This window comes from Ceratocystis lukuohia, assembly GCF_044167205.1.
Source record: "Ceratocystis lukuohia strain C4212 chromosome Unknown Supercontig8_pilon, whole genome shotgun sequence".
Lineage (NCBI taxonomy): Eukaryota > Fungi > Ascomycota > Sordariomycetes > Microascales > Ceratocystidaceae > Ceratocystis > Ceratocystis lukuohia.
The window spans coordinates 148,798-176,599 of NW_027263527.1; the positions used below are offsets into that span (position 1 = coordinate 148,798).

The following is a 27,802-nucleotide window of genomic DNA, read 5'->3' on the forward strand; positions in this document are numbered from 1 at the left end:
GAAAAAAAAATATTTAAAAAATATTGACAAGAAATAAAAAGTAATGAATGATGAGATAAGGATGCGGAAGGGTAAAGATGAAGGAAAGAAAGAAAAAGGAAAAAAAGGAAAAAAAAGAGAGTGTTCAAATGTTATGGTTAACGTCAATCCCTTTAGACACGGCACAGCTTGGAAGCCTGGGCATCAAGACCATCCAGCAGGGTCTCGCTCATCTTCCAGTTCTCAGAGCCGACAGCGTGGTGGGCATAGAAGACGTCGTTAGGGTCGTACTTCTTCTTCAACTGAAGGGCCTTGGGGTAGTTGGTGCCCCAGAAAGACTGAGAGAAGTTGGGCTCGTTGTAGTCAGCCTCGGACATGTAAGCGCCAGCACCGGGCGTGATGTCGCGCCAGCTGGCAGTCCACTTGTCAGTGACCTTCGTAGAGATTGCCGCCATCTCGTCAAGGGAAGCATCCGTTGCCCAGCTGCCAGCAACAATGCCGTGGAAGACAGTCTTTCTCCAGGCAGGGTTGACGGCGTTGTTGGGAGTCTGGCCATCCTCGTGGTGGGGGCAATGTTGAAGCCGATGATCATGGCACCGTCGTCAACAACATCCTTGACAGCGTTGAAAGTAGCCTCGAACTTGGTCGCATCGTCAAAGTTTTCCTTGGGGAACAGACGAGAGCCCTGGCGAATGTGAGGGGAACCCCACTGCTCCAGAGGGAAGACGGCCTTCCATGCGTCATAGAAGTCATCGTAGTGGCCGTAGGTGGGCTCCTCAGTCTGAATACCAAGCTCAGTCCAAGCAGCAAGAAGAGGCTCAATAGTCTTAGACTTGAAGTCCTCCAGGGACGTCTTGGGAGCAAACCAGGGAGCAATTTGGAGCATAAAGTCGCCGTTACCAGTGGGAATAATGAGGAAGTAGATGTACATGCCCTTGTCGTAGCCCCACTCAGAGAACTTGGACATGAAATGGCGGACACCCTGCCACAGCTTCTCCTTGGGGATGCCGGTGTCAGAAGAAGGACCAATAGTCAGGCGCATGGTAGAAACCTCGAGCTTGGGCTGGGCCTTAACAGTAACCGAGGTGACGACACCGTAGGTGGAACCACCGCCACCACGGACAGCCCAGAAGAGATCAGGGTTCACAGACTCAGAGGCAGTGACAAAGCGGCCGTTAGCAGTGACCATCTGCACCGACAGAACGTGGTCGGCAGCCATGCCGTAGAATCCGGACAGGGGAGAATGGCCACCACCCTGGATATAACCACCCATGACACCGACAGTCTGGCCCTCACCACCAACGGCAGTGACGCCATACTTGTTGGCGGCCTCGTACAGCTCGAAGGCCTGGACACCAGCACCAACCTTCAGAGCAGGGCCCTTGTAGGAGCCCTGGGTGTAAGATTCGAAAAACTGGATGTCCTTGAGGTTGTGGGTCCAGATAGACAGCGAACCACCACCCATGGACTTGGCAGCAAAGTCATGGCCGGTGTTCTTGATGACCAGGCGCAGGTTCAGACTGCGGGCAAAGTTGACAGCCACCTGGATCTGGTACACGTGGGTGGCGTTGACCGAGTAACTGGGCAGGCCGCCGAGGGTGCAGGAGCCATCGCCAAGAGGCCAGATGGACTTGGGGACACAGTGAGCGCCCTCATACAGAACCGAGTTGACGGCAGTGGGGTCCTCAGTGGACATGTACGAGTTGGTAATCCAGTTGTCCGTAATGTATTTGCACAGGGTGGCGTCGTAAGTGCCAAATTCTTTGTAGCAAGGAGCGCCAATGGGAACGGTCTTGATGAGGGAGTTGCCGATCAGCTTGTCGAAGACTTGCCAAAGTTTGTCCACGGGCCACAGGAGGTCGCCCTCGTAGGTCTTGCACTTGTCGAAGTAACTGCGACGTTCCACGGTGTTGGGGCTGGTGTTTTCGAAGTCAAAGACATCGGCGTCGGGATCCTGTTCCTTGAACTGGGCGATGGCGTCGGCGTCGAGCTGCACTGCCTCGACATCGAAGAGGGGGGCAGCAACACCCTCGACAGCCGTTGGGACGGTGTGGCTAATGGAGACCGGGATTTCCGCTTTACAGGTCAGTTTCCTATACCCTTGGGAACTGGAGCTGGCTAAAAAGACACAAAACAAGACATTGGTTAGGCTATATATCACGGAATCGACGGCCGGAGGGCTGTAACTATGCAGCTGTAACTTGCTCTGGGACGGACGATCAGGGGGGCCCATGTGCAGCAGCCGTAGAGGCGGAGATTCGGCCCAGACGAACTAGTCTTGAGACTGACCTTCATGCCAAGCCGCTACATATGGGTGCAGGCTCGCGCGCAGTTCTCCTCGCCGAGGCAAGGTGACTGAGGGCGAAGCCCACAAGTAGGAAATATAGCACACCAGGAAAACGAGAAAACAAAGGGGGGATATCAAAAGCGACTATCAGAGACATACCTGTAATATCAATGGGCAACTCAATCGTGGCAAGGGCGGACGAGAGGAGCAGGGCCGAAGCCGAAAGGGAAATCTTGTTGACCATTTTGAATAGGTGATCCGAGGTTGGCGAGATATTAAGGTTAATAGGAGAACAAGTGACAAGGTGCCACGGATATAAACACAAAAAAAAAGAAAGAAAAGCAAGCAAGCAGCAACAAAAATAAGGAACTTCTCGAACGAGTCCAAGAAGCAAGAAAAAAGAAGGTAGTTGCGCTATGGCTAGAAAGACCGGATGAGCGTGAAGAAGAGTAGCAAGGAAGGAGAGATGGAAGCCGGGAGACAAGCGCTTCTTATATGAACTGGGCGGGCTTTTGGCCTGCGCTTGTGCCGAGCGTGACGATTAACGTGTGGCTCTTCTAGAAAGAAAGAAAAGGCTCACCCTCTCAAGCAAGATTTCTCTTTCCAGACAGGGCAAGGCTTTGGCTCTGCACATGTTTCCCCCTTGTCATTTCCTCATCCTCCTCCTCGTTCCATCATACTTACTACGGACCCTTGCTTGCTGGTCTCGCTGGTGCCGCTGCTAGTGGGGCAGCAGGTCAAGAATGGGCACATTGCCACGCAAATTGAATAGACAAACAAAAGAAGGATAAGCAGGGCCTAGGGGCTTGGTGTTGGGTGGGTTGGCTTGGACGAGCAGCCGGGGGTGTCCTCTTCCAGGTCCAGGGTCTGCGCAGGGATCGGTCTGGAGACCTAACGACGGCCTCTATGTTCCGTTTTTGGCCATATTTCCTATTTCGCAGGTTGTTTTAAGTTGCCCTCAGAGAGAAAGAAAAAGAAGTCATTGTATTTGGAGATCTGGGGGGGGGGGGGGTGTTTTTTTTTATTCTTTCAATATTTCCATCTCGGCGAGGGGTCCTTCTTGGTCTGGGCGAATGCTTGGACGCTCCAAGGACATCATGACTTCATTCTTCTCTCTGGCGCTGACTTGCTTTGTCAGGCGATACGGAACATTTTAGAGAGGGAGGTAAGGGGGGTATGTCAAGAAGGGTATTGGTAGGGGTCACAAGAAGGTGGGCTTGGCTGGCTACGTCGATCCGGTGAAGACAAACAAAAGAGGGCACATTCATCGGCTATATCTTCGGCCGCCTCTCCGTTGTGTTGCTCGAATGATGTATCCCTGTTCGTTCTAGTCGTACTGAGAGCAGCCATTCTTATGATGGGAAAGATGGGGTTCTGCAGGCCAGGCAGAGGATAGCGGTGGCGGGCTGTTTAATCCCAACCGACGTGCAGTAGTTGTGCATATATTGATTGTCTGGATGCGGATGGCAATTGCATGGCTGCATGGTTGTATGGTTGTATGGCTGCATGCTGGCGCAACGTTTCTTATGAGGTTCATGCAACGCTTTGTCCCGGTGCGTTTTATTGGCTTGTGATGGATTTCTAGGGGGGTTCCAGCAGCAGGCATAGGAGGCGATAGCAGGCGATAGCAGGCGATGGCAGGTGATTGCAGGCGGGTGCCTGTGTTGTAGTCTAGTTTTGCTATCCTGTTTCCTGTGTGTGTGCTTGTATGTTTGCATGTTTGCGTCCCGTCTGACCCGTCAGCCATGTCTGGTCTGGCTGGTCTGGCTGGTCTGGCTGTCCTGCTCTATGCAGCACACTCGACTACATCTCTCCCCCCCTTCCCCCATGCAGCATCCAACCTGCACACACACACCATCACAATAACGTCGTCCGTTCTTTCTCTCCGGGCCCGCACTGCTGCTATACTGGCTGCTGCTATCCAATAACACAGCATGGTTTCTTCTCCGAGCACACGAGCTGTCTAGAGGCTTGTTCTGGCAATTTATCCCCCAAGAGTTTTTTTTAGCCCGCAGTTTCTGTGCGTAATTTCCCTAAAGCTTCGACCTGGCCTGACCTAGCCTGACCCAGCCCGACCCATCCTAGCCTGTCTGGCCTTGGTCTGGACTGATCCAACCTGACCTCAAGCCCTCAGGCCCTCAAGCCCCGAGTCTCCAGCGCCTCCTCCTTGTCCCCTCCTTCTTCCTTCTTGTGTAATGACCTTGCAAAACAGCCTGGATTTCAACCAATCTTCTTCTTTTCGTACAATTCCCTCTTTCAGCTTGACATGATGCCACGAGGTTGTGCACCACTCCAAGCCAAGGCCAAGAGCCAGACCATAACATGGGCCTTGGACAAAGTATTGAGAAAGGGCTTTGGAAGCCTGCGGAGGCTTTAGCTCTGCGTAGCTTGGTTCTCAAACCCAGGGCACGCAACCCTAAGCCCAACCATCCTTGCTGCTGTTCTACTTTCGACTCCTATCGTCTCTTATCTCGTCTCTCGTCTCTCGTCTCTCGTCTCTCGTCTCTCATCCCCGTCCCTCATCCCCGCCCCTCATCCCCATCTTCTCCCCCCTCTCCCATTTTCGCATCGGACTTCTTGACCTTATCTTACAGGCTTCCGGACGAAACCCAATATGTTACGGTACATGTGGAAATGCGGAAAGCATGGAAGAATGAGGAAGGCCAGAGGAAAAGCCTAGGGCTACCCTAGCATCACCACCCTTACAAGCGCGCGCCCCATTTCCCCCTCCCTCCTCCTCTCCTCCTCCCCCCCCCCCCATGGCACTTGTCTCCGATATTTCCTCTCTCAGCAATCTTCTAGATCATGCTCTCAGTGGCAGAGAAAACTACAATGTGGACTTGGGCCTCAAGAAAGATTGGCTCATGTGCGGCCCCCAGACAACAACACGGCAGCAAGGACAATAGCGTTGCAGCCAGGCGTTGTTTTTGTTTGCTAGCTCGAGGATCAAACTTCCTGCTTTCCTTCTTTTTTTCTTCTCTCGGTCTTCGACGCGCTCGTCGTTTTGGAAGTGATTGCTGCTGCACATGCACAGGCAGGAAGATGCCACTGCAACCAGAAACCACCGCATCCTATCTGCCGAGCGCACGGCAAGACTGTGTATGTGTGTGTGTGTGTGTGTAATGCTATGCTGTCCGAGGTCCAGTCGCTTCTCTGGCCTTGGGTGTAAACACGTTCTGGAACCCAATCTGTATGGAAATGAAAGCATGACGGGAAACCTTCATCCTAAGCCGACTACAGGAGCGGCTGCTAAAATCCTATTGCACTTAATGTTTGTCTAGTTTTTCCTCTCTTTTCCCTTTCATTATTTCTTCTACTACCCTCGCTCGCTCGGAGCAGCCTTTCAACAGGGCGTCCTCTCTCACCTCACAGCCCCCCTTGGACACGCGGGCCACGCTATCTAATGACACCGCCTCGTGGAGAACATCACAAAAAAAGGAGCATCAGATCAGTCCAGCCAGAGTAATAACACAAGAAGCATGGCAGACGTGAGGATCAATCAATCAGCCATCATCGGTGAGCCAGGCCAGCAGCCTAGGTTGCAATATCAAGTCGGCCGGTCGGCCTGAAGAGGGGAGGGACCAGGGACTCTAACAGGCCTGTAGAATAAGCAATAAAAGCGACCAGGCCGGGCTATACCTGGTGCGTCCTCTCTAGTGATCTAATATTACGACATTGAGATCCATTTAGGATCTAGTGCTTCTCTGTTGAAAGAAAGGAAGAATAAAAGAACAGCACGTTTGCAGCTGCATCTAGTGCTGACTGGCTGGCCATGTAGCCATGCGAGGAGCTTATGCGCAAGTCCGGCGCTGGGCACAGGAAGAGACATCGAGGCTCATATGCCAAGACAAAGACTAGAGACCAACTAGTCGACAGCTGAGAGCCAGAACCCTCGTAGGCTCCTCTCCACTCTCCAAACCAAGGCCCTGGTCAAACTTCCCTGAGGCCTGCCTCGCATGTATAGCCAATTTTCCACCCGCTCCTCCTCAAGAAATTGACAGGCGGAGGCACAACGAGACAAGGTGAGACTCGAAACAAGAGGCAAGACACAAGGCTGTTATCCCGACGAGCTACAGGCTAACTGGCTGATTATCCGTCTGTCTAACTGTCCGTCTATCAAGGCAAATCACAAAACAGAGATGATAGGGAGACAGACAAACCCACAAACGGTTCAGAAGATCCCCTTGTGACAGGAGCGTATCAGGCTAGACGTGAAGACTTCTGACCCGCAGATGCATCGCCTCTGGGTCCAAGGAAGCTAGGTGAAATCACGTCATGTAAAATGAGAAACGGCTCGACCCAAAGCTTGGTCCAGCCTGTGTTGTATTAGGGTTGTGTCGCTCTTTCGCGCTTTTGCTCGACGCTATATCAGCTCCTCTATCTCGGTTCTACTCCGTCTACATCTTAAAGCTTCTACTTTCCACTTGCAGCCGAAACATCCGCAAGGCTGCTAGAGCGCCATGTGCATCGTGCTACAGCGGAGACGTCAATGCATAATACGCAGGCTAACAGACAAATGCCATGTGTACGTAAAGCGAAGTGGCAATAATAGTAGAAGAAGAAAAAAATAACGCGTGGACTTATGTTCTGGGAATAGAAAATACCGGCCAGCACCCATTCAACCTATATATCCATCTACCAAGCCTGTCTGGCTGCCGGATGGGGGGAGAGTATCAAGGTACTCTCAAGCCTGTCACTCTCAAAAAGCTCCGAACACCAAGACCTCTAACGAGCTGTCCAAAAGACGCTGCATATTTCCTTTGCTCCTTAGCTCTGGTCCGAGCTGGTGTTAAGATGCTGGCATTTATATTCGTTTATGCCTTATGCACCGACGCGATGTTGGCCAGTGCATCGGCCTGGATACATGAGCACGAGAATAGCCAGTTATTAGCTCGAGATGCAGCATATTTGGACATCCCTGGCGAGGAGCAGCAGGCAGTGTGCGGCCTAACTGATTGGGGATATAGACGACGAGATTATTATCTATCACCTTGACTTTGACTGCTCCACAGGCCACAAGTGGGAAAATAGCACGGTAGGGCACACTTTGGGGGGGCAGCTGACGGCTAATCACGTCCACTGTACTTACTGTCGCACCAAATCCCACAGCGGCGTGCGGCCACAGTGCGGTGCATGCCAGCTGTCGAGACCATGATGATACGGCTGCTACCTGTTGCTGTTTCTATTTATGCCGTGTATAGGGCCTTTGTGGCCGGCCGGCCGCGCACAGGACAGAAGGCTAGCCAATTGTCGTGTCATGGGGTACGTAATTTAGTGAACGAGACAGACAGACAGACAGGCATGGCTGATTCAGTTCTAGCTGCATTGCTGAGCAACAGCGATCGCACGCATGACGAGTGTCGCCTGCAATGGCAATCAAGACGCGCAGGGAGGGGAAGAGTCTGTCTGCAAGCTAGGGAGGCAGTAGTAGACGATCACAGGGCATGCATCCAGGGAGGCGGTAGTACGTGACCACAGTGTATGCGTTCAGGGAGACAGAGACATGAACGATGCCAATTTGCATGAACCTCGACGTCAGAATAGACGCAAGGGATGAAGATAAGGACAACACCAAAAGCGAGGAGGGAGCGGAAGGCAAAGGGCCGAAGCAAGGCGCCGAAGAGGGAACGTGAGAGAAACAAAGCTTTTCGTGTTTTTTTCAAAGACAAATAGAGCTTGGCCTTCGGAGGGCGGAGCAGCGAACAGTCCGTACATTGCAGAGTTGCGAGAAAAAAGAGAGAGGGAGAGGGAGGCCCGGGAGTATGTGAGAATAAGATTGAGGCTGCTTGCTCACTTGAGCCAAAGCATGTTGATACTTACGGCGACGATAGTGCTTTAGCTACTGCAACTTTTCGTGAAAGTCTCGTGCACATAGGGGCAATTATGAGAATAGACATTGAGGAGCAAAAGAAGACGCAGAAAAAGAGATTGACAAATAAAAGGGAGCAAAAGGCGTGGGTGGTGCAGCAGATGACGAAGAGCATGCAAAGATGTTCATATAGGGAACAATGGCGTGGCTTGCAGGTGCCCAGCTTATGTTGCCAATGCAGATCAGCTCAAGGGAACCCACGGTGCAGGCAGTATGGGCAAAATGGGGAGCATCCAACTGTCCAATACAGAGTGAGGACTGGTGGTTGGGAGTTGGCGTGTGCACCGGATTTCCTCCCCTTAACTGTGCATAACGAGTGAGAAGACGCACAAGAGGATCAGTATGTTCTCTCCTCCAATATCACCCAGACGTAAAGCGTGCTACTCCCGCAAGCCTTGGTATCCCCCCAGCCTCAACTCTGTGTCTGTCTGTCTGTCTGTCTGGTGCCTGTCTGTCTGGCGTCCGTCTGTCTGGCGTCCGTCTGTCTGGCGTCCGTCTGTCTGGCGTCCGTCTGTCTAGCTGCCTAGTTGCTTTCTAGCTGTCCGTCTGTCTGTGCCTCTGCCTCCCACTCGCTTAACATCCAAAGGTCCAGACCGGAGTCCAGCCAACAGGCCCAATCCAAGAGCTTTACGGGGGGCTTTGGCGTGGAACTTTAACGTCTAACTGTGCAAAATCTGCATTCCCGTTGTCTTGTCTTGTCTTGTCTTGTCTTCTCTTCTCTTCTCTTCTCTCCCATCCCCTATTCTATAAGCCTATAACTACAAGGTTGCTGTAATCACAGGCTTATTTCTCCCAATGCCTGCGTTTTATACGATACGAGAGAAATAAACTCACCTGAGAGGTCTGAGAGCTCCCCGTGCAGCATCCCACAGGCGGTCTGACCACAGCCTGTATAAGCGCAAAGGAAGCCGTGCAAGACGGGATTCCCATGCCATCTATTTGTGCAAAGGGCAAGGGGCATGGGAGCAAGGCCCGCCATGCTACACAAGTTTGGGCATAAGAAAGGTATTTGTGTTTATGCGGTTCTGGTAGGGCCTATGTCTCTGTGTTTGTTAGGGGGCTAAATTCCCTCAAGGCCTTCTTCTTCTTGTTCTTCTTCTTCCTCTCTCCCTCATTCACAACAACTCTCTTCCTCCCGCCGCCCAGTGTCTGCTGCTTTCCTTTGCTACCCACGGCCGCTTGGGCCGTTGTGCTCTCCTCCTCTCTTTCTCTCATTGTTTCACTACCCCCCCCCCTTCTCCCCATATTTTAGGATGCTTTGAGTGCGAAGCTTAAATACGGAACAAACCAAAAACTCAGTGCACAAGTTTTAAGTTGTCAAAACGGCGGTGATGTGCAAGAGGAATAGCCCCTAATGTGTACATATCCAAGCCAACTGCCCTTTCCCTAGCCCGGTAGACTGTACGGCCCGCCCAGCGCTATAAGTGCCCTCCTTCTCGTCTACCTGCTCAACGCATCTGATCTTTTTTTTTTTTTTTTTCACTCCACATCCATCCTCCTGGCTGGCACCCCTATTCCTCGTTATCTTAGTATCTTTTCTGGTAGTGAGGAGGGTTTTTTTTTTTCATCCATACTGACATGCTTATCTACTACCTTGTCTCTTCGCATAATAGCGTATCCATGTAACTAAATCAGTGTCGTTTACTATACGGGGGGGGAGGGGAGGGGACAGTCACCGATACTATATCCGAGGTTCCCCGGGCCACCTCGACTTATTTCAGACCAATATTGCAACAGCACCCGCAGCCCAGGCATTCCAGTGGGCCGTTCCCAAAGGGGACATATCATGAACTCTAAGCGAGAACTTGTGTGCAAATTCTGCCTCCGGCGAAGAAACCCGCTTTTGGTGCAAGCTAGCACTTTGCCGAGCTCTCTAGCTGGTCAGGACCCCCTGTGAAGATGCTAGTGCAGACTGGGCCAGACTTAGGCTGGGTTAAGTACGCTCGGTGCAGTTTGTGTTCATACTGTCTATCGCCCATCTCTGCAGTCACTCCTTCCTGGCTGCTAGTGTGTGATGCTGTACGCTACTGGTCTGGCCCTTTGCCCTTCTCGGAGTTAGAAGGCACTTTCCGTCGCGCCGGGGTTCTCCTCAGGTAGTTCGTGCTCACAAGCGTCAGTGAGGCTTAACGAAGGACGTGTGAGGATTTTCTGGGACTAAAAATGAAAGTCAAGTGGCAAGTGTTAGGAGTTTGATGGCAGTGCATCTAAGGGTTTGTAAACATCCAGGATCTGTCCAAATATAGGGTCTGGAAACGTCCATAGGGTTAGTGCGCAGCTACACCCCAATCTCGTTCTGGTCTATTGCGCTTTGTTTGTCGATCACCTACCTCTTAATCACCTGCATCGCCTCGCCTCTATTCTTAGCATTTTGGAGACGAGGCGCCAATCCGTTGTTTGTAAATCTCAAAGGACATGTGGTGAGGATCCGTGCAGACGACTTTTTGTTCTCGTGAGCCAGTGGGTTGCTGGAATTGAAGGTTGCAGTGCGAAGATGAGAGGCTTCTGCTTTGACACAAAATGCACCTGTTGAATATTGCAAGAGCGGCGTGGAGAGAAGGGGGAGGGGGGCCGAGAGAAAAGAGCAGAAGGAGGGGAGGAGGGGCTGCATGCATGCAACCACGCGCTAATAGCGTATACATGCAGTGCAACGGGCTTGGTGGGCAGAGAGCGGGGGCTGTGTGCGCTGATGTGTGTACGTGCGAGAGTGACAATTGTTTGAGGCTGCGTGTGCCCGCCGCCTGTCTGCTCCGTGTACCGGTGTGCTGGTGAGTGCTGGCGAGTGTGATGTGGAGCTGTTCTTTGTGGCTACGTTCCACTGCCTGCGCGTGTAAGTCGGTAGGTAGGGTAGGTTGGTATCTTTTTTGTTTCTTTTGTTTCCTTTTTGCTTTTTGCTTTTTCCTTTTTCCCTTACCCCCGTTCTCCTCTCCCTAGCTGCCGACGAGTCGAATGCGGGTGATGACAAAAAAGAGCTGCGTTTCCCGTCACACGAACGATCTGCCTCACTAACACAGGCTTGTTCTTCCCAATGTCCAAGCAAATCCTAAAGTGCCCTTCCGACGCAAATAGCAGCGTATAAACAAACACACAGGTTCAAACGTCCAGCGTCAAAGCAGCGGCCAAGACTAAATACGGAGTGCTTGGAACAGGGTCCAGCTATGTTCGCGAGCAATCCCCACCAAGCCAGGCGAATGTGATGATGACTCGGCCTCAAGCCTCGAGCCTCGAGCCTCGAGCCCCTAGCCAAGTCTTAGCCGTGTGTGCTACGTACAGAAGAACCACAAGCCCTACAAGAGAGAAAAAGAAAAAGAAAGAAAAAAAAAAAAACAACACAAAAACCTTGGTTCTCTGGTTAGTCTGTGGAGACCTTCTCGACGATATGCAAGTAGCAAAGGGGGCTGCAGATGCAGAAAAGGGGCGGCAGGATTTCTACTCGCTTCTGTGGCATAACATCAGGAAATCTACTATCAAGCACTCGCAGACGCATGCTGATATGGAGTTATGTGTCATGGTAAGCACAACTAGCTGCATTCACGCTCGCATGCATGTGCTATATGTGTTGGTAGCTGTATATTTGATGTGGCTGCGTCTATGCTATGAGTCTCTGGGTCTTATTTTGCCCACATTCTGCTCGCTAAGAAAGGTTTGCACTAAGCAAGCAAGCACGTCCGTTCCCTTTCTGTCCCATGCCGACCATAGGCTAGCCTTGAGGGGGGGGGTTGAGATACCAAATGCGGGCTAAGACCGTGCTTGCATTGTTTATTTCTGTCTAGCTTCGGAGCAGGACTCTAGCCAAGCCCCATCCAAAACATGTCTGCAGTAAGCTATCCATATGTGTATCTGGGTTATCGGGCTCTTAAGTGGTCCTGATAATGGCTAGGCTGGACTGCCATTCTCCTCCATTACCCCTATCATTTCTCCTCCTCCGCCCCCTCTCCCCCGCCTATCAACATCTTGCTTTATGGCATCTGCCAAGTTTGAAGTTGAATGAAGGCCGACTGGGTGGCTTGATGCATGCTTCTCCGCTTTAGCCTGCCCTATCATTTTTTCTTTTGCTCCCAGGAACTCGACGAGCAAAAGCTTGCTTGCTAGTCTTAATGCCCATCCTTCGTGCCTCCCCCCCTGTTTAATCTGGCTGCTGCTCAGTCTAAGCCCGCTACTACCTCTGCCCAAGATCTAGATGCGGTTTGTAACATAATAAAAGACAAAGGCAGATCCAGAGCCAAAGCCCAAGAGACCGCGCGCGCCCTGGCTACCATTCGTGTGTTAGGTTGGATGATCTTAAGATGCATACGTGTGTTGGACCATTCAGCACTTGTATCAGGGACGAGGAGGGCATGGTTGAACTGGACACGTACTGTATAAAATTACAGCAATATACCAACTAGAACAAGGGCGGCACAGGACGATGGCAGGTTAGCCTAGTGCGTACTTAATGCGACCATAAAAAAAAAAAAAAAGAGATTAAACATCCACGGGCCGACCCCTGACTGGCACCGTCTGTCAGATTTCAGAGGCTGCGGAGGTTTGCTGTGGCAAAACCGCCAGAGAGAGCGAACAAACGAACGAGCGAGTGAACGCCTATCTAGGGTCCGTCAACTGAGGAGGACGAGAAAGAGCAGACGCAACATGGCTACACACTCAAACACTTGTCTGCAGAGCGCATAACGAGAGGAGAGAGTCGAGCTGTCTTGCACTTCAGCTGCCCCCAGCGGATCGAGAGTCCCCGAATCCTCGAACTTATGTCTGCACTAAGCTGCGGGTTTAGCCAGAGGGGAAAAAGATTTGCAGGCTCACTTCGTCCCTTGTACTGCTTGTATTTTGCCTTATTTCTTCTTATGCTGGCATTTAGTCCCAATTACTTGCTGGGTGGGTGGTGGTCTTTCTGGCCTGGCCTCTGGCCTCTGGCCTCTGGCCTCCTGTCTCTTTCTCTCCCCTGGCTGGCAAGAATCAGATACAAGATGGCGGGCGAGAAGCTGTGACCCATTTTGACCAGGCCCGCAGAGGTTGCGTTGCGTTATGCCGTTTCATGAACCTGCATTCGCTTCTTACTATGTTGTCTCTCTCCTTCTCTTCCTCATCTGTCCCACTGCAACGCTATCTCGTCCCCGTTTCTCTTGGCACTTGGTTTTGTATATTCGTCTTCCTTCTATAGTTTAGCTGATTCTTATGTGGCAAAGAGTCCCCAGGGGCTGGTTGGCTTTTCTATGCTCCGTTCCTTTTTGTATAACTATAGCCATTGGTCTCCTTCTACTCCCTCCCTCTTTTCTTCCGCCCCCCCTTACACGCTGGATATAAACCTCCATGTCAATCATCATCTTTGCTTGTTGAACGAGAGCCAAGCACTTCCTTTTCTTTTCTTTTCTTTTCTTTTATCTTCCTTCCCTTCCCTTCCTCTCTCGTCCCTGACCAACGGCCAACGCCCGAGTCAGGCACTTATACGGATCGAGAGCTAAAGTGGCGGCACAACCACAACTAGTACGGACTTGTTGCTTTCCTTCTTTCTACCACTGTCTTTTTTATTATTTCTCCTACTGTCCTTATTCTCATTTCGTTTTCGCCTCCGTTTCTGTAACCCTTATCACGGCTATACCCTGAATTATTTGATATTATACCCTGACGATCGACGATCCTATCTACGACCCTTTGCTTTGCTTACTTTTTTTTTCTGCTCCCTTTTTTCTTCTTCTTTTCTTGCTACCCTTCAGTCTTGCTTTTAGTCGCCTTCTCTTCTTGTCGTTATACCCACCACATACGTGCCGAGACAATGTCCAACCACTTGTTGCTTGCTGTGGAGACACAGCTTAAGCTCTTGGCTCGTGCAACAGGCGATAACGCAACGGCTGCTCCTGTTGCTCCTCCTCGGACTGTGGCTGATGGCTACCCTTACTCGTCGAAGCAACAATTGGCCTTTGCCATCTTGTTCATCTTCCCTATCCTGGCGCTGCTTGTCGTCGGCCTGCGGGTATATGCGCGCTTGAAGTTCCGGCAGTTCGGTATTGGTGAGTCTTTTCCTCCCCAGATTCCTTGCGCCTTATGGCTTTGCTCTGTTCCCGGCCCCTCCCAATTGCCGTGCAAACAAGAGCTGGTCATAGCTCATCTCATCTCGAGATGCCCTACTCCTCCACTAAAGACGCTAGACAACTAACTCTTCTCATATAGACGACAGCCTCATCTGCATTGCCATGCTTATTAGCTGTGGCGAGACCTTTAGCTCGTACATGTACATTCGCAAAGCCTACTTCGGCGTACACATATGGGATGTCCCGATTGATTCTGATATGGCCAACGCCTGGATGTGGAACTTTGTCGTCCAAATCATGTACAATCCCATCCTTGCTGTTGTCAAGACATCTGTCTTGCTGTTCCTGATGCGTCTCGGTGGCCAGAAGCCCGGAATTCGGTGGTCTATCCACTTCCTTAACGCCTTCAACATCATGCTCGGCATTGGCACCTTTGTCACTGTCATTTTCCAGTGCACACCCGTTGACTTCTACTGGGAGGCCCATGCCAAAACCCCTCCCACTAGCGGCTCTTGCATCGACATGGGCGCCTTCTATGTTTCGACTGCCGGCCTCACTATCCTCACTGACATCCTTGTGCTGGCACTGCCGGTGTGGATTTTCATGGGACTTAAGATGGCCTTTAAGCTGAAGGTAGCCCTCGTTTGTGTCTTTAGTCTGGGAGGAGTGTAAGTAACCCCCCCGCCTCAACAATGTGCGAACGCAAGACCAATTCTAACACTGCTCTTTTTTTACAGAGTTACTATTGTCAGTATCCTCCGTCTTGTCCAGATCTATGAATTTAGTTATGGCAAACCCTCCGCCGACCCCACGTATGATATCCGTTTCATTTACTCTGCTGTTGAAACAAACCTGGCCATTATCGCTGCTTCCGCGCCTGCTATCCGTGGCCTGATCTCTAAATGGTTCCCTGGATTCTTCACATCCGTCTCCTCTTCACATGTTGTCTATGGCACCGATGGACTGGCTGTTTCCGGCAACAAGAAGTCTCGTTCTGCCTCTCGTGGCCCTGCTGGCGCGCTTGAGTCTGGGAGAAGCACACTGGGTGCAAGCCACTCGGATAGCTTTGCTATGAAGAGCATGAAGAAGCACGATCCCAATGCCATCCCATCGCCCACTGCCAGCGAGGAGCACATCATGGCCATGAGCTACGATGGCATTGTCCGCAAAACCGAAGTCAGCGTGGCCTACGACGACCAGGGCCGCAGCATAGACGAGCGGCAGTACCGGAGCCATAGCCGGGATGCCAGCTCAGACGCCGCAGGAATATCGGGGTACTCACGGACTATGGCAAGTCCGGGTGTATAGCACAGTGTTTTTGGGCGCTACGTTCTGTTCACACTAGGGAAATGGGGAGTTATGGTGTTTTTACTTCGTTTCATGTAATATATTTTTGGTTATTTTTTTCTTGGTGCAAAACGGCCTGGCATATTGCACATGTTGAATATGGATGGACTTGACAGCTCAGATTGTGTTTCTTTGACTTGCCACACTCTTTTGGACTCGACCCTCCCCCTTTTCTTAATCTTCGTGCGTGTTATTAAAGACCTCCTATTATAATGCTACCTTGACGAATTGACCAAGGTATGCTAAATACAAGAGACTGGTCAATAAGATCTCCGCTTGTTTAGAGGCCCGGGACTTGGCTCCGGGATAATGTCGTGTTGCACATATAGGGCTAGGGCTTCTTTGATAATTCAGGGAAGCCTTGCGACAAAAGACCCCAAACCCAGAGAGGCATAAATAGACCTGCATGGTCAGTCATCTAATAGCCTCTAGAGGCAAGGTTCAGGTAGACCGCACATTTGTCCTGCTTGATAGCTAGTCGTCAAGCAATAAAGCACAATGCATATTTCTCTATCCTTGCTAGCGCTTAGGAGGGAGGGGCACTGAGCTTTCTGAAATTAGTTTTTGTTAGCTGGACGGACGGACAATCTGACAGAATTCCTGATATATATATGGTCAAGTCAGATGTCGCATGCCAAGTGTAGCTGGCATACGCTCGGCACCTCCAGTATTTAGTCACACAGGGCTCACTACTTTTGAACCCCTATGCTGGGCCTATAATTGAACGTGACTTTTGGTGAAGAGACCCCTGATTTCGCAGAATGGCCCCCAAGATTACTGGTTGAGGAAAGGCCTGGGTCCGTATCGTGCACAGGGGTGAAGAGTGACATACATGTCTGTATTAATTGTCAGTATCTTTTCGTTTTTTTGCTAGGGCCCAGTGCGACCTCCTCAATGTCGCTATAGAGTAGTAAAGGACTGGCTGCCTGCCGCTGCTCTGCGAACCATCGTCCTCCGAGTTCTCTCGGGGACACTGTTGATATTTGGTAGATTTCGAAGTTGGAAAGCGAAGTTTGCCGCAACTCCTCGACATGCCTGTTGCCAAGGTATGCTGTTGAGACGCCAGTCGTTCAGGATGATCAGCTGCTACTAGTGCCTTCTCTTTTGTCGCAACTGCATGCTCCAACGACATGATAGACTCTTGATGATTGCCATCTATTCACAACCATAGACTCGCGGCGATTGCTATGTGGCAGGCTAATGGCGCAGTTGTCTTTCCCCTTTTGAAAACTCGATGTACATGAGCCTAGTACTGTCGCCAAAGGCATGGGTTCTCCCGTTCACTGTTCGGAAACACAGAAAGAATGTGCTTAGGAATATCTGTTCTTTGATGCACTTGATTCCTTTGGCCTTGGAACCACAGCTTGGTTGTGAAGTGCACCAAGCTGTGCATATCGCAAATATCGGGCGTTGGTTGCTTGTGAACGAAGCCATATGCCAGTAGTGTCCCAATGGCACGTGTTATATCTTGCTTTGTATTGAGCCTCGGGGGGAATAGGTTGGGGGAAGGCTTTTGCATCAATCTGCAGGATGGACTCAAGTAAAGTGGCTGTGGGTTGAGAGGACTTCTCCGGGGAGGAGCACGTTGATCCCGAACCTCTCGACACGCTTCTTGATGTCCGATCCCTCAACAAGCTCCTTGCAAGCATTGTTAGCAGAGAAGTCGGTTTGGCTGGAGGGTCTTTCTTTCAATGTAGAGAGAATTTTTTGACGCCCAGCGAAATGGAGGCTCCCAGTAAAGAGAGTGTATTGGATATGAACATGGCCTACAAATGCAAGTATTGTTAGTCAAGCAAGCGCACTGAAACCCTCTTTGCATACTAATCTTTCAATTCTGCAGGCCCCATCAAGGCATGGGAGCCTCTCTCTGGTTCAATTGCTTTATTGGAACTTGAGAAATACTGCCCTTAAGAGTGTGTAGACATGCTGTAGAAATGGCATCCTAGATCTTAACTGTGTTGTCTCAGGGTCCTGATTCCAGCTGCTGTCTATCATTTGAAAATACCGCTAATGCCACTACTTCATCACGGCCTCTCACTATAGCCGTAATAAAAGCTTCAATATCTTGACGTCCCTAGAGATAATTTTTAGTCTTTGACGATGTTTTGCTCGCTTGTTTTCAATACGAAGAAGGAGTGACATCCTCTAGGCCATTCTCAACATTAAAGCGGTGGTATTGCCCAGTGCCGATACCCATTTCCTTGATCATTTGAGGAGAGGCGGGTATTGCCTGTAGTATGATGACAATAGACTTGCTTGTTTTATCGATTTTGGCACCATCACCAAGGCCTGGTCTAATACTGAGAATGAGCGTCTGCTGGTCATGAAAATGGCCTTTGGCTTCCGTAAGAAGACTCTTGCGTGGGTTGTTGTGACCAAAGAATGCCTCAACAAACTCGATTTCATCTCTACCAAGCTTGATCTACTTGAAAAAGGTAATGCCAAATCTCATATCAGAGGGGCTAGTGCGTAGTAGGCTTGCTGGTACGTACCCGCGAACCTCAAGTTTCACGGGTCCCGTAGATATTACATGAGCTGGCCAATTTTCCTGGAGCCCAATAAATTCGTGTGCGTGGTGTGATTATAGGGCCGTGATTTACAACATGATCAGATTATATCTAGACCCGTGGTGACGTAGAGATGGTTCCAGCTTCAACCGAAGGGCCGCGATTGTTTCCTGACGGCTGTCTCCCTCCTGAAGGCGGGTGTGAATCGCAAGATGTCCTGTTCAAGACAACCAACGCACAGGCACAGCCCAGGGGCTACACGCTCGTTATCGGGAAGTCAACTAGAGAAAAGAGCGACAGGCAAAGCAGCCACACATCCATGCAATCGGTGTTTCTAGCCTCCTATCGTTTCTAGAGAATTACAACAGGAAACTACAAGCCGAGAGACCGGTTGTCAGTTCTCGGTTCTACCAAAGTAATCTCTGGATAAGCCTACCTGGGCCTTGCCCAACCGTGGGGGAGCATCAAAACCAACCGACAATACTGCAAGATGATAGGATTGCCTATATGATATGGGAAGGCAAGCTACGAGTGGTGTCTTGTCTAAAATAGATGACAAAGCAGTGTACTACATCAACTGGATGAAAGAGGAGAGGATGGCCTATCTGGATTATAGTAATGCAGAAGACGATCGGATTGGAGTTCGAGTAGCTTAGAGAAAGGAAAAGGAGCCATTTGGCATTGGAAGAAGAAGGGTCTCACTTGTAGGAAGAATTCGCATCAAGTTAGTGATCTGGCATTTGCTAAATGTTGGGGATGGTTTTATGTTGATGAAAAGGACGCGCTTGTATCATATGCTTGCGAGAATATTACTCCTAACCATTGGGGTTTAGCTAATGAGCGAGCTACGCCTGCCTATAGGGCATTTCGAATTTTTCTAGTACAGCTTCTCGACATAATGAGTGGCGTCTTAAGCTTCTGAGGATATCTCGGCTAGCCCTATAACTTTAATACTTGATATGAAGAACGGCTCATCGCTTAGGGCCATTGAGGCGTCTCTCCGTGGCTTCTCTTGGTAGCTAGTGATGCCTTTCATAATATAGCTACGCCAGAAGGCTTTCCAAGACGCGCCATGACAGCTTCGTATGGCCAAACATCTCTGCTTGGTGAGGATGGCCTATTGGAAATCTCGGCTCTAGGTAGTCTTCTACCAAGGCCCAACGAGATACAACCCGGCTACGAAACAGTCACTATGTATTTACATGTTCATTTTCACAGCTCTAGCGTGCCCTCCCCTTGGATTCGTTCTAACGACTCTCACTCCCATTTTACTTAATCACCTATGGCTACAGCTGCAAAATTCATTATCTGCTTATCAACCTGCGGATCTATTGGGATATACATCTCAGGCTGGCCTAACCCTAATAGCTTCTATTGTTCCGTCTTCAGTAACCCATAACGCTTCATTACAACTTGCCAAGTGACTGAATCGAGACGTCTACTAGCTTTTTATAATGTTTGCGTGATCTGTTACTTTGTGTCCCCCTTTTCCAACCCTGTTGATCTTCGATATATTTATCTGTTCTCCTCTGGGTATCGCCCACACCTATTAGGCCATTCCTCATGATATCATGGACATGAATAGAGGTTAACTACTATAGAAAACACCATCCCTCAGATGGGTCATTGCAGACGTTTGTCTGGCGATCGCTGCGAATATTATGGACGGCCAAGCGAGTTGGTCCTAGAATTCAACTCATCGATGCTGCCCATGCTGGCAGTCACGGTGTTTCCCTGCAAGTTACTGCAAAAGACAGGAATCAAATCGTTGCGGCCAGATGTGGCCTTGGCTTGCAAGCGCGTATGTCTGCCAGCCTCAGTAGCACGCTGTTTGGTCTTGTTGGCCTTGCGCACTCCTGCTCCTGCGGCATATCTGTTTCATTGTCTATTGAGACTATGACATCACCGGGGCGGGCGCACATCTCACGATGGTAGATCTATGTGACGAATCCTAGAATCTATCTTGCAGTCTCTCATGCAAAGCGCCACTCAAGTCGTAAACCATCCCACTAGCCATGATGTCTAGAGCTTTTGCCTGCGCGAAAAAGAATAAGCCCTGTTGCCGGGCAATACTCAGTGCCTCGCTAAATGCTGGCTATTTTCTCCATTGAAATGTCACCAACCACATAGAGCGACCCTATACGCATGGCTGTCTAGGCAACAAGGCAACCAACTAGAAGGTATTGAATCTATTCTCTTCTCTTCCCCAGCCTATGGGAAAATTCCAGTCTGAATTTCTTCCAGATATTCAAAGCTCACTCACCTATCCATCAACTCTAATACGCTAAAAGCGCCATGACTGCTAAGAAATCGAGAAGCAAGTCCTCATCCAAGACCGGCGCCTTGGCTGTAGAATTTCCACGGACGGGAAGAACGGCCCTCGTGAGAAAGAACATCACCACCAAAAAACAAACCAAAGCCGCCGCCAACGATGGTCCGCTCATCTTGCAACGCGTATATGACATGGGTGCTAGGGGTGCAACTGGCCTATGGCTGGGAACTTCTGAACCGAGAGGCCCCTATACTCCTGGTGCCATGGAGGGCTGGTCAATTGAGAGATTTGAAAGGGAAAAGACAGTTGCTGTGCCATACCAAGGTGAGCCCTTTGCTTGCACTTAGATGTGGCCTAGCGCCTAGATTTGCTAATGGCAGTTCTTTAGGCGGACGGCGCCTTCCTAGTAAGAGCATCTCTCTCTGGTTGAGGGGACTGGACTTGCTTATATTCATGTATACGTGTGTATATGCATAAACTGACCGCAATAGATCTTGGTGCTATTGCTGCTATGCGCAAAGGCGACTTCGTGTTCTGGTTCCAACGCTCACAAGATGGCTTCACAGGGCTACTGGAAGTTGTGCAAAACAACGATCTTGACCGTGCGTGCCATACAAACTCGCTCTCAGAATATTCCCGCCCTGCATGATCGCAGCTAATACTAATCTGGCCGTTTCTCTCTCGTAGCGACAATTGCAGTCGAGCGTAAGTCTGTTAAACGGAAGCTTGCTTTTGCTACGCGGACGAAGAACATTAAGCCTGGAATCCTGCGTTGCCACCTGCAATGGAGGGCAACCTTTGCCCAGCCCATCACGAGCCATGCAATAAACTCCTCACAGATGTTCAAGACCACTATTCTCCATCGCATAGTTGCGGCCTCGACAACCCTTCCAAAGGCTGAGCATGATACTGCCCTGACCAAAAGGCGAGAGGCGCGGAAGAAATGGAAGAAGTCCAACAAAGAGTCCTACGACAGGCAACATACTAGGTTTCTCGCTAGGGAATCTGATTACAAGCCTGTCAAGGACCTGGATCGGTATGGTGACTATGATTGTGTTGATACTGGCCTGTCAACCGTTGAGAACAAGGACGGTACGGTGACTACTACCGTTAAAAAGATGGTCAACCAGTATTCGCCGCTCTACCTCTGGTGGAAGACACGAAAGCAGCGTGCTTTTTTCCCACTCAGTTATAAAGAGGCGGATATGCTGCTGCAGCTATGTGATATCAAAAGCATTCATCCAAGTCTTGAGTCAAAGGGACTGGCTTCTTGTGATGCAAGTGAGTTGAGGAAGAGGGCCCGAAGGGTACGTGGTGGAAAAAAGGCTGACACGGAAAAGCCGCTGACGACGAGAATCGGTGTGGTTTAGGAGGATGTGCAATATGAGGAAAGATAGACAGAGAGCCGGGCTTGGAGTCGCCTGCTGCAAATAGATGATGGACATATTGCCTTGCGGCCTTTCTTTTCTACGTAAGAACATCTCATGCGATGGTACACTGCCAAAGGGCGTTGGCTTTTTATTGAACCCCATAAACTCCGTAGAACCATGAACGAAACTTCCCACATATGCAGACATACAGAAGAAAAAGCAAAGTAAAAACCACAACTCTAAGTAAAAAAAAGTCTAGGCAACGGCCATGGCTAGGCTTTTGAGATATTCCAAGACCTTTGCAATGTCTGCATCCAGCCCCTTTGTAGCTAGTAGGCCATCTAGCCACTGCGTGGCCTTTTCGCCAAAGACCTTTTTGTCATTCGCAGTCACGAGAGCCTCTTTGAGCAACGGCACTACTTCCCTCAAGCCGCGCGGGAAGTCAGCTGTCAAGGGCGAAATACCGGCCACTGGCCTGCGTATTTGGCATATCAGAGTGACGGGGCTTTGAGGGAACGACTCGTGTAAGCTGTCCATCACAGCCTGCACCAGATTTTCATGTGCAGGCAATCCCCGAAACGACGTGAAGACGTTGAAAAAGAGTTCGGCTGCGTTGGCGTCCCAGAACTTCTGGTTGCGAGCAATTTTGAAGATAGCTAGCGGCAGAGCGCCATCGAGAGCAGGGTTGGTAAGTTCCTGCTTGGCCTCAGTGGAAAAGATAGCAGCGGCCTTGCCTGATGCATCGGCTCTGACAATCTCGTCGTCGTCGCTATCACTTTCGTCATCAGACCCACCCAGACTAATGCGGTCGTTCTCATCAACTTGATCAGGCTTGACAGCATCAATGGGCTTTGCGCCCTTATTGTTGCTGTTTTTGAGGGCTAGCTTAGCTAACCACACCATTTCGCAGCGAGCATACTCAGCCCAGACGGTACCGTCGTACACACAGAAGCGGCATGCTCGCATGTAGAAGCGGCGCGCAGAGGCCATGTCGCCATGACCAGCCATCTTGTTTGCGGCCATGATCCAGAGGCCGGCATCAGTGGGGCGCATGCGTAGGGCGCGGGTAACGGTCAAACGCCAGCGCTTGGTGGCCTTGATGGAGGCGGCATAGTCGAGGTAGGCAACCCAGAGGGATCGGTGACCGGGATGGCGTCCGACCCCGCGGTCGTAGATGGACAGCAGCTTAACCTGGGCTGTGTGGGCGGACGAGAGGTTCCGGATCTTGAGACGTTGGCAGCGCTTGATACGTAGGGAGTCTAGGGTCTTTTCCCAGTCGGCATATTCGAGGTAATCGGAGGGAGTGTTTCCGGGAGAAAGAACGCGGTGCTCAAAGTCACTGCGCTTTTGGACGATAGTGCGGATTTCATCCTGTAATAGCGGTTAGCGAGGTGTTTAAGTACCGAGGCTTTGCGGAGGTGCAGCATAATTGGGGGGAAGGGAGACAAACCTTTGTGAAAATGCTCTTGTCTTCCCATTCACGAAGCTGGGGAACAGCCTTTTCTAGATAGAACCTTGCTTTTTCGGAGACACCGGCCATGGTTGAAAGACAGAGCAGACAAGCAGAAACACGTGATTCCTAGATTTTTGTTGTTCGAGCCGGGCTAGCTTAGAGTGCGGGGCGGGGGTTTTCCTAGTGAAGCTGTTGAGGCCAAAGTGAAGATAATTTGACAAGGCTGATAGTTTGAAAAAAAAAAAGTTTGGGCGATAAGACATAATAAGTGGGGCATAGGCGATAAGCACGAATAGCTAGTAGCTTCTCAGCCTTGCATATCCAATTTTGTATAAGGCCAGGGGGAAAGAACAAGTAGTGATAATAGATTTCCCCTGCTTTTTGTCCAACCATTGCTAATCCCGATAGTGCCGGTAATATCACATTGTAAAGCAGGCAGCAAAGTAAACCGGCGTATTTGTGGTGAGACGGTGGAAGCAGCAGCATTAGCGGCACTATTGTGTTTGTATAATTATATTTGTCTGGCCAGAATAGCTGTGGCTGTGTGTATAACTAGTTAGTTGACTCTGCATAACTAACGGGGCAGGTGCTACAACACGGGGCTTTATGCTGTGGGTGCTTAAGCTCAACTTGGCTTCAAATTAAACCTACCGCACTACGGCCAACTTGCTGGAAAGCTCCTCCCTCGGATGATCTTCATCTCTCCCTTTTCGTGACCACTTTTTATTTTTATTTCATTTCTTTTCGTTCTTTGCTGCTATATCTTCTATCATCTTTTTCCTTCCTCGTGGTCCTTTTTATATATTTTTTTCTTCTCTTACTGTATATCTTATTCTGACCACTAATTTATATCTAACCTCTATCCCTTTGTCCTCGTCACAATGGCGCCATACAAGGACAAGGACGATGGTGTGATGCTGTCGTTCAGTGGCCGATGGGTGTCCTATTTACATACTATTCTGGCATATTGTTAGTTCTGAGCCTCTCCCTGGCGTACATCACCGGCAGATCGACGGCGTACGACGATGCCAGCCCCGATATATGTCCATTGCTAACCACGTCTCTTTGCCTCCTGTCTAGCTGCCTTCCTCAGCGCCCTCATTGTCGGCATCTCGCTGCACTATCACAAGATTGTGCAAAATGAATGGTTTGGCTATCCCGAAGAATGGTTCCCCTCGGTCTCAGCCACCATTGGCGATCGCTATCCCGAGCGCTCTTTTTTCATGCTGTTCATTGCTCTGACCTCCGGTACGATATTCTGCCCCCGAATAACCACCGACTAGCATGTGTAGACTTTGGAGCGAGTACATGGACTGAGTTAGGCTCGTTTCTTTCACCCGCCTCTGTCCGGCTGCCGCTCCTCGAACCCCATCTCCTAGTCCGCCAATGCTGCTTCCTCGCCTTTACCCGTCCCCGAGTCTCCTTATTGACCGCGTTTTTTAGGTCCTCGTTTCGCCCTTGTTGGACTTGTCTATCTAATGTCTCGCAAAAACGGCCCGACTCTCGCCAAGATAATTGCTTACCTGGGTATCTTCCGGACCCTGACCTGCGGTGGCTGGACCTATGTTACTTCGACTGATGATCATGACTGGCACGACATCTTCATGATTTCTTACCTGGTCGCTACCCTTCCGTGGACCCTGGGCTGCATCGCTCTGTCTAATCCCAACTCGGCGGCTCTCAAGTACCGCAAACTGGCCGCTAGCTGCTTTTTTGGCACCCTCGTTCCCATGGTGTACTTCTTCATTCAGCACAAGGTCCATCGCGTCCCCGGAGGTAAGTCGTCGCAATCCCTAGCTAGCACTTATCCTGGCCCCTGTGCTCTACCCTGTTGGTGTATTACATTGTTTTTGGCATTAACAAATCAATCTTAGCCTACACCATCTACGCTTTCTTTGAATGGTCGCTGGTCCTTTTGGATCTCGCGTTTGATGCTGCTACTATGGCGGACTTCGGTGATATTGATATCATCATCAAGGACAATAAGGGACAAAGACTGGGGTATGTGAACCTGTACCCCTAGTGGGAAACTTTGAATGGCAGTTCGCAGAGTTGAATGAAGTGATTTGTATATCTTTTTTCTAAACAAATTTTCTTGGTGTTTATAGTGCCCAGCAGGCCGCTCTTCTTGCTGAGCAGCAGTAGTACGTATTTTGTCTTTCTCCCTTTGGACTCTGACCTTTCTCTTGGTCTTTCTTCTTGGCTCCTCCCCCCCGCCTGCTCTGTTGCTCTTACTGACTTGATGCTTTCTTCTTTTCATAGTAAGGAAAAGGCTGCTATCGGTTTCCTGAGCCCCCAATTCAGCTGGGGTGGTGTCATTGACCTGTGCTTTGACGTTTACCACGCCTTTATCTTCTGGTCCATGTTGACTAGCTTGGGTCTGGTCGTTTGGTGTAAGTCGGGATTTTTAACCCAAAGTTTACTTTGTGCACATGTCACACGCTCATAACACGTGCATGGGTGACTGACCTTTTTGTGCTCGTGCTAGACTTCCCCTTGTGGTACATGGGCATCTCGGGCTACGAGGTGTTCGTCATGGTCACCCTTTCGCCCTTCTTTCTCGTTATCAAGCCCCTCCGCTCGCTGGTTGTCAATCATCAGACGCTCTTCCACCTGCTGTCTCTGGTCGGTGTGGCCGCATATCTTGTTCCCCAGCCTACTGCGCGTCTTTTCACCGTCGGTACTGGCGTTTTCCTTAGTACTCTGGCATGGACGGGAACCTTTATCGCCGAGGCTGGGCACAGTGCGCGACTTGAGGGCAAAATCGTTAGCTTTATTCTGGGCCTTGCCCTCTCGTCTACTGCCAAGTTTGCCTGGCTTACCAACAACCCCATCTGGCCCATCATGCACGAGGAGAATGGTGGTATGAATGCCGCTGGTCTGGCTCTTGGCGTCCTGGCTGTTTTGCGCTTTGTTCGTCGTCCGGTTCTGACTGGGGCCGGTATTGTGCCCGTTAAGAAGGCGGGCTGGTTCTCCAGCTGGCTATCAGCTGCTTCCGTTGGTGGCCTCATGTTTGCTCTGCACTCCCTGCTCAGCGATTCGTCCACTATGATCCTATGGGTCTGGGAGGGCTTCCCGTACCGTGGCCCCGAGTCGTCGGTCCACGGATACCTGACCATGGTTGCCATGACTACTGGAGTTTTGAGTGGCATGTACAAGCCCACGCTTCTCTCCAGTTGGATCTTCTATTTCGTGGCATGTGTGAGTGCTGTTCTAGTGACTAATTACTCTCACTGGAAAGGGTATGGCGGCGCTTGGGTCCTGGCCTTTTACCTGTCAGGTGTTGCCTATCCTATTCTGGCCTCTGCCTCGAAGAAGAGCCCTGCCATGGTCTTTGGCCTTGGTTTCCTGATCTACAACTTCATGGTCCTTTTCCATGTCTGGGTTGTAGCGTACGCCTTCGTGCCCGGTGGCCCCCTCGTTCGTGAGCACACTGACTGGATTATGGCGTGCACGATGATCCAGATAGGCTGCGGTATCTTGGATATCAACATCTCGTCCACTGCTAAGAAGATCAGAACCCCCAAGCCTCTCGCCGCAGCCGCAGGTGCTCAGCGCAGATCCCTGACTTTAGTTGCCGTTCTTGTCAATGTCTTGTTCCTGGTTGCGGCTTTCTTCCGCTTCCCGACCAATGATTACCAGCCATACCATGGCGATGACAAAGTCATTACAGCGGGTATCTGGACCATTCACTTCTCGCTGGACAATGACATGTGGTCGTCTGAGAAGCGTATGGCCTCTCTGATTCGTGAGATGGAGGTCGATGTGATTGGCCTTTTGGAATCTGACGAGCAGCGCATCATCATGGGCAACCGCGACAGCACGCAGCAGCTGGCTCATGAGCTGGGAATGTACGTAGACTATGGTCCCGGCCCCAACAAGCACACATGGGGTGCGGCACTGTTGTCCAAGTTCCCGATTCTTAACTCAACTCACCACCTGCTACCGTCTCCGGTTGGTGAACTGGCCCCTGCCATTCATGCGACGCTAGATGTGTACGGCGAGCTGGTTGATGTGTTTGTGTTCCATTCAGGCCAAGAAGAAGACCCCGAGGACCGCCGCCTACAGTCCAAGTACCTATCTGAGCTGATGGGCTCTACCAACAGGCCGGCTTTCCTACTCAGCTACTTGGTGACGAAACCGTTAGAGGGAAACTATAACACGTATGTCAGTGAGACCTCAGGAATGCACGATGTGGATCCTTCGGACTGGGACCGCTGGTGTGAGTACATCCTGTACAAGAATCTTCGCCGTGTCGGCTACGCCCGCGTCAGCCGCAGCACCATCACGGACACGGAACTTCAGACGGCCAAGTTTGTGCTTGCAAAGGACGCGCAGGAGCTTGCTTCACTGCAGGCCGCGAGCGATGAAGTCCTGAACCAGCGGGTTGATGAGTCGCAGTTGCCTGAGGGCTGGCGATACCCGGCCATGTTCCGTGACGAGGGAGTCAGAGGACATAGATACCATGTGTTTGATGAGCCGCGTTACTACAACTTCTAGACCGGCTTCTAGATTTTCCCTTCGAGATGGTCTTCTCGATAGCTGCAAGGATTGCAATTTTTTTTTTGAATTTTCTTTTTCTTTCTTGGACTAGAAGTTTTATATTTCCCAATTGTTTATTTGTATAGTATATTAGCGGCTAGATGAGGGAGACTCGGATGGAATATTTGAGCGCTGAAATACAAACTAGTATGTATA

General features: G+C 50.5%; 5 protein-coding genes across 5 annotated transcripts; 3 read left to right on the forward strand and 2 right to left on the reverse strand.

Moving 5' to 3' along the window:
• Positions 1 to 152: 152 nt before the first annotated feature.
• Positions 153 to 2,510, reverse strand: HOO65_080041 (FAD binding domain-containing protein; the record flags this gene model as incomplete). The annotated part of the gene is made up of 3 exons (XM_071004171.1): positions 153 to 462; positions 513 to 2,097; positions 2,426 to 2,510. The coding sequence occupies 3 exons, from the start codon at positions 2,508 to 2,510 to the stop codon at positions 153 to 155; spliced, it is 1,980 nt and encodes a 659-aa protein (XP_070856272.1).
• Positions 2,511 to 13,899: 11,389 nt separating this feature from the next.
• Positions 13,900 to 15,463, forward strand: HOO65_080042 (CFEM domain-containing protein; the record flags this gene model as incomplete). The annotated part of the gene is made up of 3 exons (XM_071004252.1): positions 13,900 to 14,134; positions 14,295 to 14,823; positions 14,893 to 15,463. The coding sequence occupies 3 exons, from the start codon at positions 13,900 to 13,902 to the stop codon at positions 15,461 to 15,463; spliced, it is 1,335 nt and encodes a 444-aa protein (XP_070856273.1).
• Positions 15,464 to 20,304: 4,841 nt separating this feature from the next.
• On the forward strand, positions 20,305 to 21,651 carry HOO65_080043 (uncharacterized protein; the record flags this gene model as incomplete). The annotated part of the gene is made up of 3 exons (XM_071004297.1): positions 20,305 to 20,605; positions 20,773 to 20,883; positions 21,152 to 21,651. The coding sequence occupies 3 exons, from the start codon at positions 20,305 to 20,307 to the stop codon at positions 21,649 to 21,651; spliced, it is 912 nt and encodes a 303-aa protein (XP_070856274.1).
• A 255-nt stretch (positions 21,652 to 21,906) lies between these two features.
• On the reverse strand, positions 21,907 to 23,191 carry HOO65_080044 (U3 small nucleolar RNA-associated protein 6; the record flags this gene model as incomplete). The annotated part of the gene is made up of 2 exons (XM_071004310.1): positions 21,907 to 23,022; positions 23,102 to 23,191. 2 exons carry the CDS (start codon positions 23,189 to 23,191, stop codon positions 21,907 to 21,909), a joined length of 1,206 nt encoding a protein of 401 aa, XP_070856275.1.
• A 794-nt stretch (positions 23,192 to 23,985) lies between these two features.
• HOO65_080045 (calcofluor white hypersensitive protein) lies at positions 23,986 to 27,604 on the forward strand (the record flags this gene model as incomplete). Its single annotated transcript, XM_071004125.1, has 8 exons — positions 23,986 to 24,013; positions 24,079 to 24,147; positions 24,185 to 24,352; positions 24,548 to 24,880; positions 24,979 to 25,105; positions 25,213 to 25,248; positions 25,367 to 25,497; positions 25,593 to 27,604. The coding sequence occupies 8 exons, from the start codon at positions 23,986 to 23,988 to the stop codon at positions 27,602 to 27,604; spliced, it is 2,904 nt and encodes a 967-aa protein (XP_070856276.1).
• Positions 27,605 to 27,802: the final 198 nt, after the last annotated feature.